Source organism: Amphiprion ocellaris, chromosome 3 (genome assembly GCF_022539595.1).
Source record: "Amphiprion ocellaris isolate individual 3 ecotype Okinawa chromosome 3, ASM2253959v1, whole genome shotgun sequence".
Lineage (NCBI taxonomy): Eukaryota > Metazoa > Chordata > Actinopteri > Pomacentridae > Amphiprion > Amphiprion ocellaris.
In genome coordinates, this window is record NC_072768.1 from 23,733,240 (window position 1) to 23,746,562 (window position 13,323).

The 13,323-nt window shown below is 39.6% G+C and overlaps 1 protein-coding gene across 1 annotated transcript; it reads right to left on the reverse strand.

Annotated features, from left to right (window-relative positions):
• Window positions 1-2: 2 nt before the first annotated feature.
• LOC118469836 (uncharacterized) lies at window positions 3-12,111 on the reverse strand. Its single transcript, XM_035945126.2, has 7 exons — window positions 11,981-12,111; window positions 9,846-10,046; window positions 7,322-7,509; window positions 3,983-4,196; window positions 2,315-2,413; window positions 995-1,062; window positions 3-307 (listed from the first exon to the last, which is right to left on the reverse strand). Exons 1-7 carry the CDS (start codon window positions 12,068-12,070, stop codon window positions 148-150), a joined length of 1,020 nt encoding a protein of 339 aa, XP_035801019.2. The 5' UTR covers window positions 12,071-12,111; the 3' UTR covers window positions 3-147.
• Window positions 12,112-13,323: the final 1,212 nt, after the last annotated feature.

Consider the following 13,323-nt stretch of genomic DNA (forward strand, 5'->3'; position numbering starts at 1 on the left):
TTTTCACTTTATTTTCGCTGCTTTTCTTCACATATTCCAACCCTACAACAAAACACTTCACACTATGGTACACTAACATCTGAGATGAAAACTGTACAAGTTTCAGTCTGGTGGTTGGTGAGCAGCTCGGCCAAAGAGTCCACAGATTCATTCTTGATCTGTCGGGATCCAGAAGTATTCCACCACCTTCCTGCTTCTGCGAGTAGGGGCCGAGTCGGGTCGCTCCCCTCCGAAGGCGGGCAGCTCATCGAAGTGACTCGGACCCAGATCCCTTCCCATGTGTGGGGCAGAGACCCTGAACATGGTCCTGAGAAAATAAATCAATGTTGGAGGCCAGTTTGGAGAATAAAAAAAGATTGTAACATGTATTTAAAAATATCTAGTAGCACCTACAGCTCACTCTAAACTGTTCAGTTGCAATGTCCAAAATGTAATCTTCCACATTTTCAATTTGTGTAGATGCTCTCAAATACTTCATAATTCTATTGAATGTGTATTATTTACAGCATAATGTGTGGTGGCAGTGTACTGGACTTTACTTTTAAAAGTGTTTCTAATATTTTGTCTACCCACGTCACATGCATTGTGGCATGGATTAGAATTCCAATTTTAAGTAAACCCAACAGCTTTTTATTGTGCAGTTTCATGTTTTAAAACAACTATTTTAAGAAACATATTTTAATATTATTGAATGGTTAATGCCTACTATTCTATGGAGTATTAGAATTTAAGTGGTGATATTTGAAAGACCAGCTGTTGCAATTTTGCAATGTTTCACAAAATAGTCCAAAAATGAAAAAAATCTTAATGTGTTCTTGATCAAGAGCAACAGTTTCAAAGGAAGAGGAAAATCTACATCACTTAAACCACTGCTTGAGTTTCAGAGGGTTTTGATATCTTCCCTCAGGGATAGTTTTACTACTGCTCCTATTAGTGTGATCACCATTAGAACTGTGAGGCCCCCTGGTGGCCACAGGACAGGACAGCAGTTTACCTGGACGAACTCCTCTCAGGCTCCTCAGGACTGGACTCTGGAGTGGAAATGTACACAGGATCTCCCTCCTGAGCGAAAACAAATACATGAGATAAGGCATGAAGAGGATGCACAATGTTGGTGTGAGGTCAAAAGCTTTTGTTGTTAGTCTAAAAACAATGACTAAAAGGCACATCCATCCATTATCTATACACCGCTCAGTCCTCATTAGGGTCATGGAGGGGCTGGAGTCTATCCCAGCTGACTTAAGGCAAAGGCAGTGGACACCCTGGACAGGTCACCAGTCTACCACAGGGCTACACATACAGACAAACAATCACACTCACATTCACAGCTACAGATAATTTAGAGTTACCAGTCAACCTGAGCAAGTTTTTGGACTGTGGGAGGAAGCTGGAATACCTGGAGAAAACCCACACATGCGCAGGAAGAACATGCAAACTCCATGCAGAAAGATCCCAGGAAGGCGGGGACGCAAACCTTCTAGCTGCAAGGCAAAAGTGCTAACCACTAAGCTATTGTGAAGCCCCTTAAAGACACATCTAAAATACAATAAAATAATAAGATAGAACAAAAAGAAATGAAGTCAGGGTGTCAGTCTCTACTTGAATCATTTGCCATGAAGAAGAGACAGCGACTTCAAAGTTTCCAGAGTGGGCAGCTCTTACATGGGAAGTTAAAGTGTTTGAGCAGCTTGATCACCTCCAGTTTTGTGACTGAATCTCAGAAACATCCAAGAGCATCTACTGGTCAACCACAGTGCTCTTCGCTGATTAAAGCAGCACCAACCCATTTCAAACCTTAAGAACAAGCTAATAAACCCTTAACATCATTCTTGAAAGAGATTGTAAGCCAGTGAAGAGAGGCCAGTACTGCTGTTTCATGATCACTTTCTTTTTCCTGTTTGAAGGAAAACAGCTACATCTTGTAGCAGCCGTAGATGCTGAAAAGATGACTGCACTACGCCCACAAGCCTTTTTCCAACTGAGTATAATAAAGGCATGAGTGACTTTTTCAAAGTCTTTGGGATAGAGATCAGATTTATCTTGGCTAAAAGACAGGTTAAAAAAAAAAAAAGTTGGTCTTTGACCACTGAGCTGATGTGTCAAATCTGAAGGAGCTGTCAAGGATCACTTCGAGTTTTTCCACAAAAGGTTGTATGAAGCCAAGACCAAGAGTACAGTCAGGGTCATCCAAAAAGTCCAGTGGACCAAAACTTCACGTTTTCTGGATGTTGAAAGTTAGCGTAGACATTTATGGATCTCTCATCTGCACTTACCTGGTGCTTGCTTGAAGAACAGAAATGTAAAATCATCTCACCGTGAAGTTTCTTGGGTTGCCATCTGGATTTTTCAGGATTTTAACCCTCTGATCACTTTCGGTCATGCACAGGAAGTAGCTCTTAATGTTGGCTTGACACTGTTGAGAAAAATAAATGTGATCTAGTCAACAGATGCAAAAACAGATTCTAAAAATAAATTAAAAGAAGTGTTTATTTTCCGAGTATGAACACTATTATCTCAGCATGTCATTCAGCCATGTTCAATGGAAGTCATTGGAAACAGATGTCTCTAAACCAAGCCTGTGTCATTGTTGCATGTTGTACTTTACAAGACAGACATAGCCATCTGGACACTAGAACACCAGAGTAAATTGCTTTCTCTGTTCTGTGGTGGTGAGAACTAATTCACCCTTCCACACTCACCACTTCGATCTCTATAAATTGGTGAGGTGGCCCTCCCTTCACACCCAGCAGCTTCACCACCGGTTTCATTTTGTTTATAAGTCAATCCTGGGAAAGATACCACCCTACCTATCTTCTCTTCTTCACCTCGCCCATAATTCATATCACACTCTAGTGAATACAGTACATCAAACTCATCATCCCCAATACTTCTACTATTTTTGGCCATAACTCCTTTTGCTTTGCAGCAGCTAATGACTGGAACACCCTCAAACTTGCAACTTCAAGCTTAAACTCCAACAGATTGTAGTCGATGGTTGCAGCTGCTGATCACTTCGGACCTTACTTACGCTACCGTTCAAAAGTTTGGCGTCACCCAGACAATTTCATGTTCTCCATGGAAACTCATACTTTTATTCATGCGCTAACATAATTGCATAAGGGTTTTCTAATCATCAATTAGCCTTTCAACACCATTAACTAACACAATGTAGCATTAGAACACAGGAGTGATGGTTGCTGGAAATGTTCCTCTGTACCTCTATGTAGATATTTCATTAAAAATCAGCCATTTCCAGCTAGAATAGTCATTTACCACATTAACAATGTCGACACTGCATTTCTGGTTAATTTAATGTTATCTTCATTGAAAAAAAAGCTTGTCTTTCAAAAATAAGGACATTTCTAATTGACCTCAAACTTTTGAATGGTAGTATACATGCATACATACACACACACACACACACACACACACACACACACACACACACACACACACACACACACACACACACACACACACACACACACACACACACACACACACACACTTTCCTACACCTCATGCACTTTTTTTTTCCACTCACATGTACACTACCAGTCAAAAATTTGGACACACCTTCTCATCTAATGGTTTTTATTTAATTATTTATGCATTGTAGATTAATACTGAAGGCATCAATACTGTGAAAGAATACATATGGAATTATGTTGTAAACAAAAAGTGTTCATCTGCAGTATTAATCTACCATGTAGAAAACAATACAAATAAATAAAAAGCATTGAATGAGAAGGTGTGTCCAGACTTTTGACTGGTAGTGTATATGCTGCCATGCTTCTTACTTGTTGACCTGTTTACTTTTGTTCTATGTTATGTTTATATGTCTATTTGTTTCTGTGGTTTACATGTGTATTTGTTCCTGCTGGCACTGCTTGGCCTGGTCATGTTTGCAAATGAGAACTGGTTCTCAAACATTTGTACCTGGTAAAATAAAGGTCAAATAAAAACAAAAATGCTTCCTTACTGCTTTGTTCTGCCTCAGAGCCTTCAGGTCCTCCTGAGCTCGGAACGTGTTGGCTAGCTCTTGGTGCTTCTCCCTCCAGCTCAGACACTCGGCCGTCCTATCCTGCCTCTCCTTCTCCGCTAGACGCCTCTCGGCCTCGGCCTCCCGCTGAGCCTGGTTGGCCTTTTTGCTCTCCTCCTCTGACGCCATCGCTCTGCGCCTCGAATTCAGCTCGCTGCAAACAGAATGCAGAAATCACACCCCAGCCAGACCGCAGACAAACAGCAGAGACTCCCTTTGCACACAGTTTCACAAAGTGGCCTGACTGTAGTTGAATCTTATTTTGGACCTGTTGTTCACCATATTCTCATTCGCTGTCCCATTCAGTTTTCACATCGTGACTTCTATAGTGCAACACGAGCTGGTGTTGAGTTTTTAAAGTGCAATATACTTTAAAATGATATATGTATGTGACTTTATAATTTATTCCTGACCTGAGATTAGAATGAAACCATTTTACTTTCATGTGCAAAAACAGACATAAACCAAAGGCAGCAATCTATTAAAAAAGAAAAAAAATAATGGTTTTTGGTGTAACTGCTATACAGTCAGGTAGAGCATGTTTGGATAAGTCGATCCTAACTACGCACATCTGGATTTAAGTACTTTCCATCTTAATTCTCAGAAGAATTACTGACATGCATGGACACCTCACAGGGACCACCTGTACTCATGTCTAGATGAAGGTGTACTAGTGTGATTTAATCGGCTTTTAGTGTTTTGGGAGTGTAACCTTTTAGCATCCATCATGTGTCTGCCCAGAATCTCACTTTCATCTTTGTTTTTACTGTTGGATTTTATTGTATTGTGCTCAAAGAGCTGTTAAATGAAAGGTCATAACTGTTATACTGTGGCAGTACACTGACGTGTGAAAGTGTTGGGCGCTGAGCATTTAGCAAACTCATCTTGAACATACACAAAAATGCCAAAAAAAACAGTGAAAGAACATGACAGCAAAGATCAAGATGATCAAAATGAGGACCCTCTGCATTCACAACCTTCTTCCTCTTCATTTTTCACACTGTTATCTGATTTAATGCTTCAGCTTTGGTCGCAAATGCTATTTAGAGGTAATTTTCATCTAATGATTGAATTGTTATTCCCAGTATTATCCTACTCTTACTAAATATGGCGCTGCACTGGGTGGTCCAAACTGTCCAAAAGACTTAAAAATATAAGAAATCTCTTCCAGCAGCACAATGTTCCTCCCTCCTCTGACTAAAATTATCACTGCAATGTGATTTCTTCTTGGACTTACATGGTGTGCAGTTTTGCTATGTCGCTTCCTATAGGCCAGGTGAGTTCACACTAAATTCTTTCTTGATGAGGTGTAACAATCAGATTTGACAGTCAGCCTTCCTGCATAGCTTCCTATTTTTATAGAAGAAGCAGAGAACAAAACATGCCTGATCTGGCCTGCTTCACATTGTTCCAGCCGCTCTTTCTTTCAGCAGCCCACTATCAGGTTCACACTGTTTGGACCGTGTGGCCTTAAAATCAACAAGCACTTATCTAACCATTTTTTAAAAAAACAACTTTGACCCATCATTTCCTCTTCTGTTGAATACATACAGGCTTCAAAAGTGAAAAATCTGCTTGGAATCTGCTCGGAGTTCTGGATTACAGAAATGCACTGTAGGTTGTACCTGTATATTGTGCACATGTGCACCATATGTCTCCTTACTGTCAGTGATGAGAGTGTGTGTGCGTGTGTGTGTGTGTGTGTGTGTGTGTACATATGGAGGGTGGGAGGGACAGGTTTTCTCTGTTTTCTGTTTTTCTTGTTATGCTTTTAACTGTTACAAAGCACTTTGTGTTGCATTTTAGTTGTATGAGAAGTGCTATATAAATAAAATTTGACCAAGTGATTGATTGACCACTGCTGAGCATGAGCATTATTTGCCCCTTGTAGTGTCGTTCACAAAATCGTAAAGTGCACTTCCACATCTGCTAGGGTCTATGTGATGTAAATTTCATCACCCTCCCAAGAATCCACATACATTCCAAAATTTGTGCTAGTCTATGTTTTAGACAGCTTTAATGCCCTTTTAAGCATCTTTAGGTTTTTTTGTTTGTTTGCTTTTTGTTATATGGGTCATTCCAGAATTAGAGGACATTTGGGCTTCAAAATTTTGAAAAATAAACCTCGTCTTTTACAATTTTCCGCTACATATTCATCAATAATAGGTAATAAACTATCAAAGGCATGATTGGCTCAGCTTACACAACCATTTTTTTTCTCCATGTTTTAATTGTTGTTTGCTAACCCTACTGTAATCACAGTAACAGGATTGCAAATCCATGGTAATGTTAGCTTTTTCTCAGGAGTAGAAGCTAGATATTTAGCTAGCTGTTACTGCAGACCAAGAGGACAAACTCACTGATGTAAAAAAGTCAAGAAAAAAGTAACAAGGCTTTGTTGCAGCACCGAGATAGCTCAACAGGTGGCGCAGGCGACGCATGAACAGGGGCTCTAGTCCCTGATGCAGTGGCCTGGGTTCGATTCCAACTCATGGTCTTCTTCTGCCTCTTCACTAACCTGTCCAAAGCCAAAAAAATAATTTGTCTTTTCCTGATAATAAGCATAACTGGGTTGCAGGACGTTCAATCAAAGCTGACAATGTTATGAAAATATGAAAAGTAGAAGAGAGGACATAGCTTTGCTCTACAAATTCCTTTGGAAAACGGATGATCTTAATTCCAGTGTATCATGTGATTTACTGTTTTCTTCTTCTATCACGGTAAACAGGATATGGTAACAGGGTTGTGGGACACACGTTCCATGCATAATAATTATTATTTAAAAATATTGTGTTGATTAAAAAATGCTCCCACACTATCAAGAGACAGCAATGAAAAAAAATAATACCATAAAAAGGAGGTTTAAATGTAATTTTAACTGTTTTATTTGAGATTCAATTTGGTCATGGGGGGTGAGACAAGAGAAAAATGGCATTTTAGGTGGAACTCCAGACTTATTTGATATTTTTACAAATATTTTCAAACACTCTTTTCTCCTAGTTTTTTTTTTTTTAGATTTGGTCTCAGGACAAGTACATTTACACAACAACTGCATGTTTTAGTATTTTGTACATGGATTATTTGAAATTTGACGAATGTCCTCCAATTCTGGAATGACCCTTATGTAGGCACAAGTTGGTCCAAAATTCTTCCGCCTGATTAAGTTATCCCTCATGACTAAACCATAGGTAGAACCTGCATCTACAAGATTTCAGTTAGTGGGGAAAGGATACATAACATCGCTGGAAACACAGCCAGGTGCTAGTAAAACGTACCCACCTCTCTTTAATCTGGACATTTTCCTGTGTGATTTGCCTCAGTCTGTGTCGGAGGTCATCTCTGTCTGCCTGCAGGCTCCTATTCTCCTGCAGCAGAGCCTGTTTCTCTCCAGACAGCCGGTCCAGCTTCAGCTTAGTTTCAAAATAGTTCTTCTCTGTTTGTGCCAGTAACAGCTGCAGATCAGTGTGCTGCAGAAGGAGAAGCTAGATGTCAAATTAGATGTCCCAGGTTGTGATTGAATTGATGTAATCCACTGATAACGTTAGATCCTGTTTATGCCCTGGCTAATTCAGGGGAAATTCATTCCACTAACAGAGGGGTATCTCCACTGGAAAACTGCACATAAAGATACTTCCAATCTATTCTGCTTACAGAGTTGTCATCTGAAGTTTATTTCCCTGCTTATCAACATGCAATTATGGGGATAAAATAATAACTTGCGGTAATTTATATAATTGTATAATTTATTTAATTAATGTTCTTCCTTAGCGTGTGATCTGGGGAAGTTACCACATCACCGTGACCCTGTCATCAATTAACTGATCCCATTTTAAACCCTCAAGTTCTGGTCTGTATGGTGGCTCAGTGGTTAGCACTGTTGCCTCGCAGCTTGAAGATCTCCCATCTTTCTGCATGGAGTTTGCATGTTCTCCCTGTGCATGCATGGATTTTCTCTGGGTACTCCGGCTTCCTCCCACAGTCCAAAAACATGCTGAGGTTAATTGGTAACTCAAATTTTTCCGTAGGTGTGAATGTGAGTGTAATTATTTGTCTCTAAGTGTAGCCCTGTGATAGACTGGTGATCTGTCAAGCGTGTCTCCTGCCTTCACCCTAAGTCAGCTGGGATAAACTCCAGCGCCCACCCTGTGTGACCCTAATGAGGATATGTATAGATAATGGATGGATGGAGGTTCTGGTCTGTGAGGTCTTCTGATTTAAAGAAAAAGAGCTCACTTTGTACACCGCTACTTGTGAACAGTCAACGTCATGATTGTAACCTTTCAGTGTGCCTCAAAGGTCAATTTTATTTCTCAGCTTTAGGACCTACATAATTACTTATTCAGCCCCAGTGTGTGCTCCGGATCTCTTCTGCTTTTTAGTACATTTGTACCTGTGTAAGAAACACCCTGTTACCAGTTCCAGATTTTTCTTGTAGTCAACAAACACTTTAAAACAAACAGAACCAACACTATGTTAGTCCACCCTTAGTGTTTTCAGATTTCAAGACTCCAACCAATTACGTAAATCTTAACAACACATCCATCCATTATCTATACACTGCTCAATCCTCATTAGGGTCGTGAAGGGCTGGAGTCTATTCCAGCTGACTTATGGTGAAGGCAGGGAACATCCTGGACAGGTCACCAGTCTATCACAGGACTACACATAGAGACAAACAGTTAGACTCACATTCACACCTACAGACAATTTAGAATCCCCAGTTAACCTCAGCATGTTTTTGAACTGTGAGAGGAAGCCAGAGTACCTGGAGAAAACCCATGCATGCACAAGGAGAACATGCAAACACCATGCAGAAAGATCCCAGGTCGGGATGCGAACCGGGGATCTTCTAGCTGCAAGGTGACAGTGCTAACCACCAAACCACCGTGCAGTCCCCTGTTACAATCTTGATTATTATTTTTTTTTTTTTAATTTTTTCATCAATGGACGAGAATAAAATTCTTTTCTGGCTTTGAGTTCCACTTTCAAGTTCCCACCAAACTCACCAAAGACATCATAAATCATATGTGAAATATCAGACTAAGGTATTGAGGTTAAAAGAGCATCCAAATGTCCACTGGTTTCTTTTATAGCATCCCAGGCCAGGACGCAAACCAGGGATGTTCGAGCTGTGAGGCGACAGTGCTAACCACTGATCCACTGTGCAGCCCACACAAAGATATTCTGTGGCTTATTTTTTTTTTAAAATAAGTAATCTCCTGAAACATCTGGCAATTGTTGCTTTTACAAATTATCAGCCAAATAGCAGGAAGTAGAGGGACTATTTTCAGCAGTGGATTAATACACATTTGTTGCTCAAATGAGTATTTCCAGGAGCAGGGTAGTGGATATGAGATTTATTGGGGAAAAAAACTACTGTACCCAGATCCATTTCTACTTAAGGACATATCACCTAGTGCCATAGTGTGGCTCACTGATTAGTGTTTTGTTTTTGGAGGGTTTTTGAACCAGGCACAGAGTTAGAAGATAAAATAAGACCTTAGATGCAGAGAATGTCTTCATTTTAATTTGGTCTCCTTTCATTTCATTGCTGACAAGAAGAAAATAAGCATCCGTAAAGTCGTACATTACATTTATCTTTAAAATAGTGATAGGCTCAATGTTTCCTTGCATTGTACACCTCTCACCATGACAAAATCAAAATGAGGGATCATACAAATTACATGGGATACTATACTGTAGTTAAACTAGCTGTTGTTTACACTCATTGTTGCCTCTCATTATGTAGCTGTTTTGAGATAAGTATGTCCGTCATTTGATCATTTCTGTGTCGTGTGTGTACCTCCTTTTTAAGCTGCTGCAGTTCTTCGCTCAGGCGTCCTCTGTCAGCCTCGGCTACCTCCTTGTCCCGCTGACATCCGAGGGCCCGGGCCTCGGCCAGGGCCCTGCTCTGTTCTGCCTCCCCTCTGGACTCCTTAGCCTCGTCTGCAGCTCGGGAGCACAGCGTGGCCCTCTGCTGGCTCTGGTACAGCTTCTGCTTCAGCTGATGGAGGTCACAGGCAGAGAGGAGGCTGTGCAGTTTACTGCAGTGACTTGGTCAGGAAACAGTAGAGGCCACTGACATGTAATAAGACTGACCACTATGAGTTAGAATAAGGATCTGCATATGTATATGGCATGGGTGGATACACTACCGTTCAAAAGTTTGGGGTCACTTAGAAATGTCCTTATTGTTGAAAGAAAATCTGTTTTTTTTGAATGAAAATAACTTTCAATTAATCAGAAATACAGTCTAGACATTGTTGTAAATGACTATTCTAGCTGGAAATGGCAGATTTTTAATGGAATATCTACATAGAGGTACAGAGGAACATTTCCAGCAACCATCACTCCTGTGTTCTAATGCTACATTGCAAATCAATCAATCGATCGATCGATCGATCGATCGATCAATCAATCAATCAATCAATCAATCAATCAATCAATCAATCAATCCATCAATCCATCAATCCATCAATCAATCCATCAAACTGTATTTATATAGCACTTTTCATACAGTTAAAATGCAACACAAAGTGCTTTACAACATTTAAAAGCATTAAAAACAAAGGAACCCATCCCTCCCTCCATATATACATATATGCACACAACTGCACATTCACATGCCCACACACACACACACACACACACACACTCTCACCACTGATTGTATTGTTTAGCTAATGGTGTTGAAAGGCTAATTGTTGATTAGAAAACCCTTGTGCAATTATGTTAGCACATGAATGAAAATGTGAGTTTTCACGAAAAACATGAAATTGTCTGGGTGACCCCAAACTTTTGAATGTAGTGCATCTGTAAAAATGCTATTTATATTCCCTTGTACCTCTGCCATTATATGAGACTATATGTGAGAGTTTATATTTTGATACTCCTTTCTAATAGTAAAAGGCAATTTCAACAATTTTATTAATAAAATGTCAGTTTATTTGTCAGGAAGAGCTCCATACAGCCCAGTGACATCATTTAAAAATCATTTGGGTAATCTCATGTTGGGTTTGATAAGTACAAATTTACAACAGAAAAGTCTGAGACACACACTGGATGTAAGCATTCCTAGACTAAGAGAATAAACACAAATATGCTATTCTTTGCATCATGGGGATGCAGACTCCTGTTTTGATACTAGAAATCAAGTCAGGGTATGTCGGTTTCTGTTGTCTCCCTTTAAAGGCTGCTTTGTAATTCTTTCTGAAGTCTTTACACACATGCTAGTTTAATTATAGGTTGTTTGATTTCACCAGAGTCAAATGATCATGCATATTTACTGCACTCACCATATCAACAGTCAAAAGACTGTTAGCTGCTGTCTTACTGCATCAACTCTTTATTTTGGCGAAACAATATGGATGGTCCTATTTGCCCCTATTTTTATTTTAATATTATTATTTTGGAAAGGGGTCCTATTAATAAGGCCTCTATCCTCAGTGACATTTTAGGAAACACTGCTAAATCTCAGGATTGCATTTCCAAAAATACTATTTGTGCCCTTTAATTTGTTTCAGAAATGTTTTTTACATCTCTTGATCTCCATAAACATGTCTCTCAAGGTGCCCAATTAAAACAGTTTTTGCAGAATGTATTCTGACAGTTTAGTAGTTCAGATGAGTCCACTGCCCCTATCATCATGTATAAATGATTTATTGATAGTTTCAAACAGAAAAGGCATGATGGAAAATAAAAAAACCCAATTTACCCACATATGAATTGACAGAATATGTTTTAGGTCTTATTTAAAAGTGCTATATGGTCTACTGGGACTGAACGTATGTTAGAATAAGGTCTTACATATTGAAGTGTTTATGTTCATATGGTTGTTTTTATGATGATGGATCTTTTAGTGCTGAGAAAAGTCTGGCAATTGTTTTTTTATTCTCGACTGATGACCTGTTCCAGACTGTTTCCAGTGCTTGATTGTACCTCTTTGATTTGAGCCTGCAACTCCTGGTTCAGGTTCCTGAGGTTCCTCATTGTCAGCTCATTCTCTGTGCGCATCATGATCCGCTCCATGTGAATCTCATTGGACAAGTACTTGTTTTCTTTCCTCAGATCTTCACACTCCTGAGGAAGGTTTATATTATTAATGAGCTGTGGCTTGGAACAAAAGCTGCAGAGTTTTGCTAAAAATGTTGTACGTCTTGAAATCATGAACTATTCCATCATAGAAAAGGATGGAATCATTTGGAATCTCTTTTGAACACAAAAAAAACTGTTAAGATATTCCTCATGCTGGACATCAGTGTCTACTTGTTTCACTCAGCAGATCGTTCATCCTCTCTATCACTTTTAGTGTTTGAGATTCGATGCATTACATTTTAATTTAAGAAACGTTTAAATTTGGACCCTATTAATCTTACACTTTAAGGGCCTTTTTGAACTTGGAAAAAGCAGTTTAAGCAGATTAAAGAAATTAATTATTTAATTATTATTTAATTATTAATTAATTAAAGCAATTAATCAGAAATGCAGTCTAGACTTTGTTAATGTAGTAAATGGTTTTCTACAAGAGGCCTAACAGACTGTTTAGCAGCTTTTCTTCACGTCCATCAGAGCTGACGTGTTACAACACCACAAATTCAGGTGTGTTGAAAAAAAATTTGTTGCCTCTTTGGAAAATAAAACGCTTCGATGACAAATGAGTTTCGATTGGCTGTGTGAGCGCTGCAGTTGAAACCAGGCTACCTGCCATGTTTGAACAGGGATGGGGGTTTTCATCACCTTATCTGCAAATATTCATTCACACATCTTTTTTAATGATAAGCGTGGGAGTTGGGGAGGATTTGGATGGAGATGAAGCAAGCTAGCAGGTATTTCAGAGCTCATGAGTGCACCGGTGAACACAACTAGCATTATTAATATTGATGAGGCATTTCCTTTTAGGGTGTGTTTACAGCAACAGGTTGGGAGGATCTCCTCCGATAAGTACATTATCTGTCACACCCGTAGTCATGATTCATGTGAGAAATCAGCAGTAAATTAATCATTATTTGTTTAAATGACTCGTCATTTTTTAAACAGTTGGGTTTCGACTCTTGCATCATAATTTATGAAAGCACCTTACCTTCCTCTTTCTGACCAGCTCTCCTTGCAGATGATTGATCTGGAGGAAGGATCCGTTGGAGCTGACGGCACTGATCGGCCTGACCGCCCGGACAGGCCTCCTGGACGGCCTGGACAGAACTTTGAGCTCTTCTGTTACTCCGTTTTCAAAGCGGCTGCCCCTGTTAACATTGCTGCTGCTCATGGAGAAAGATTTGTACAGC

Excerpts from the sequence above, each read along its gene's own strand:
- LOC118469836 (XM_035945126.2), bottom strand. The coding sequence starts at position 12,070 with ATGGAGCGGATCATGATGCGCACAGAGAATGAGCTGACAATGAGGAAC. Across the intron at positions 4,197-7,321 it reads AATGTCCAGATTAAAGAGAG|CGAGCTGAATTCGAGGCGCA; the intron begins GTGGGTACGTTT and ends TTCTGTTTGCAG. Across the intron at positions 308-994 it reads CCTGAGAGGAGTTCGTCCAG|GACCATGTTCAGGGTCTCTG; the intron begins GTAAACTGCTGT and ends TTATTTTCTCAG.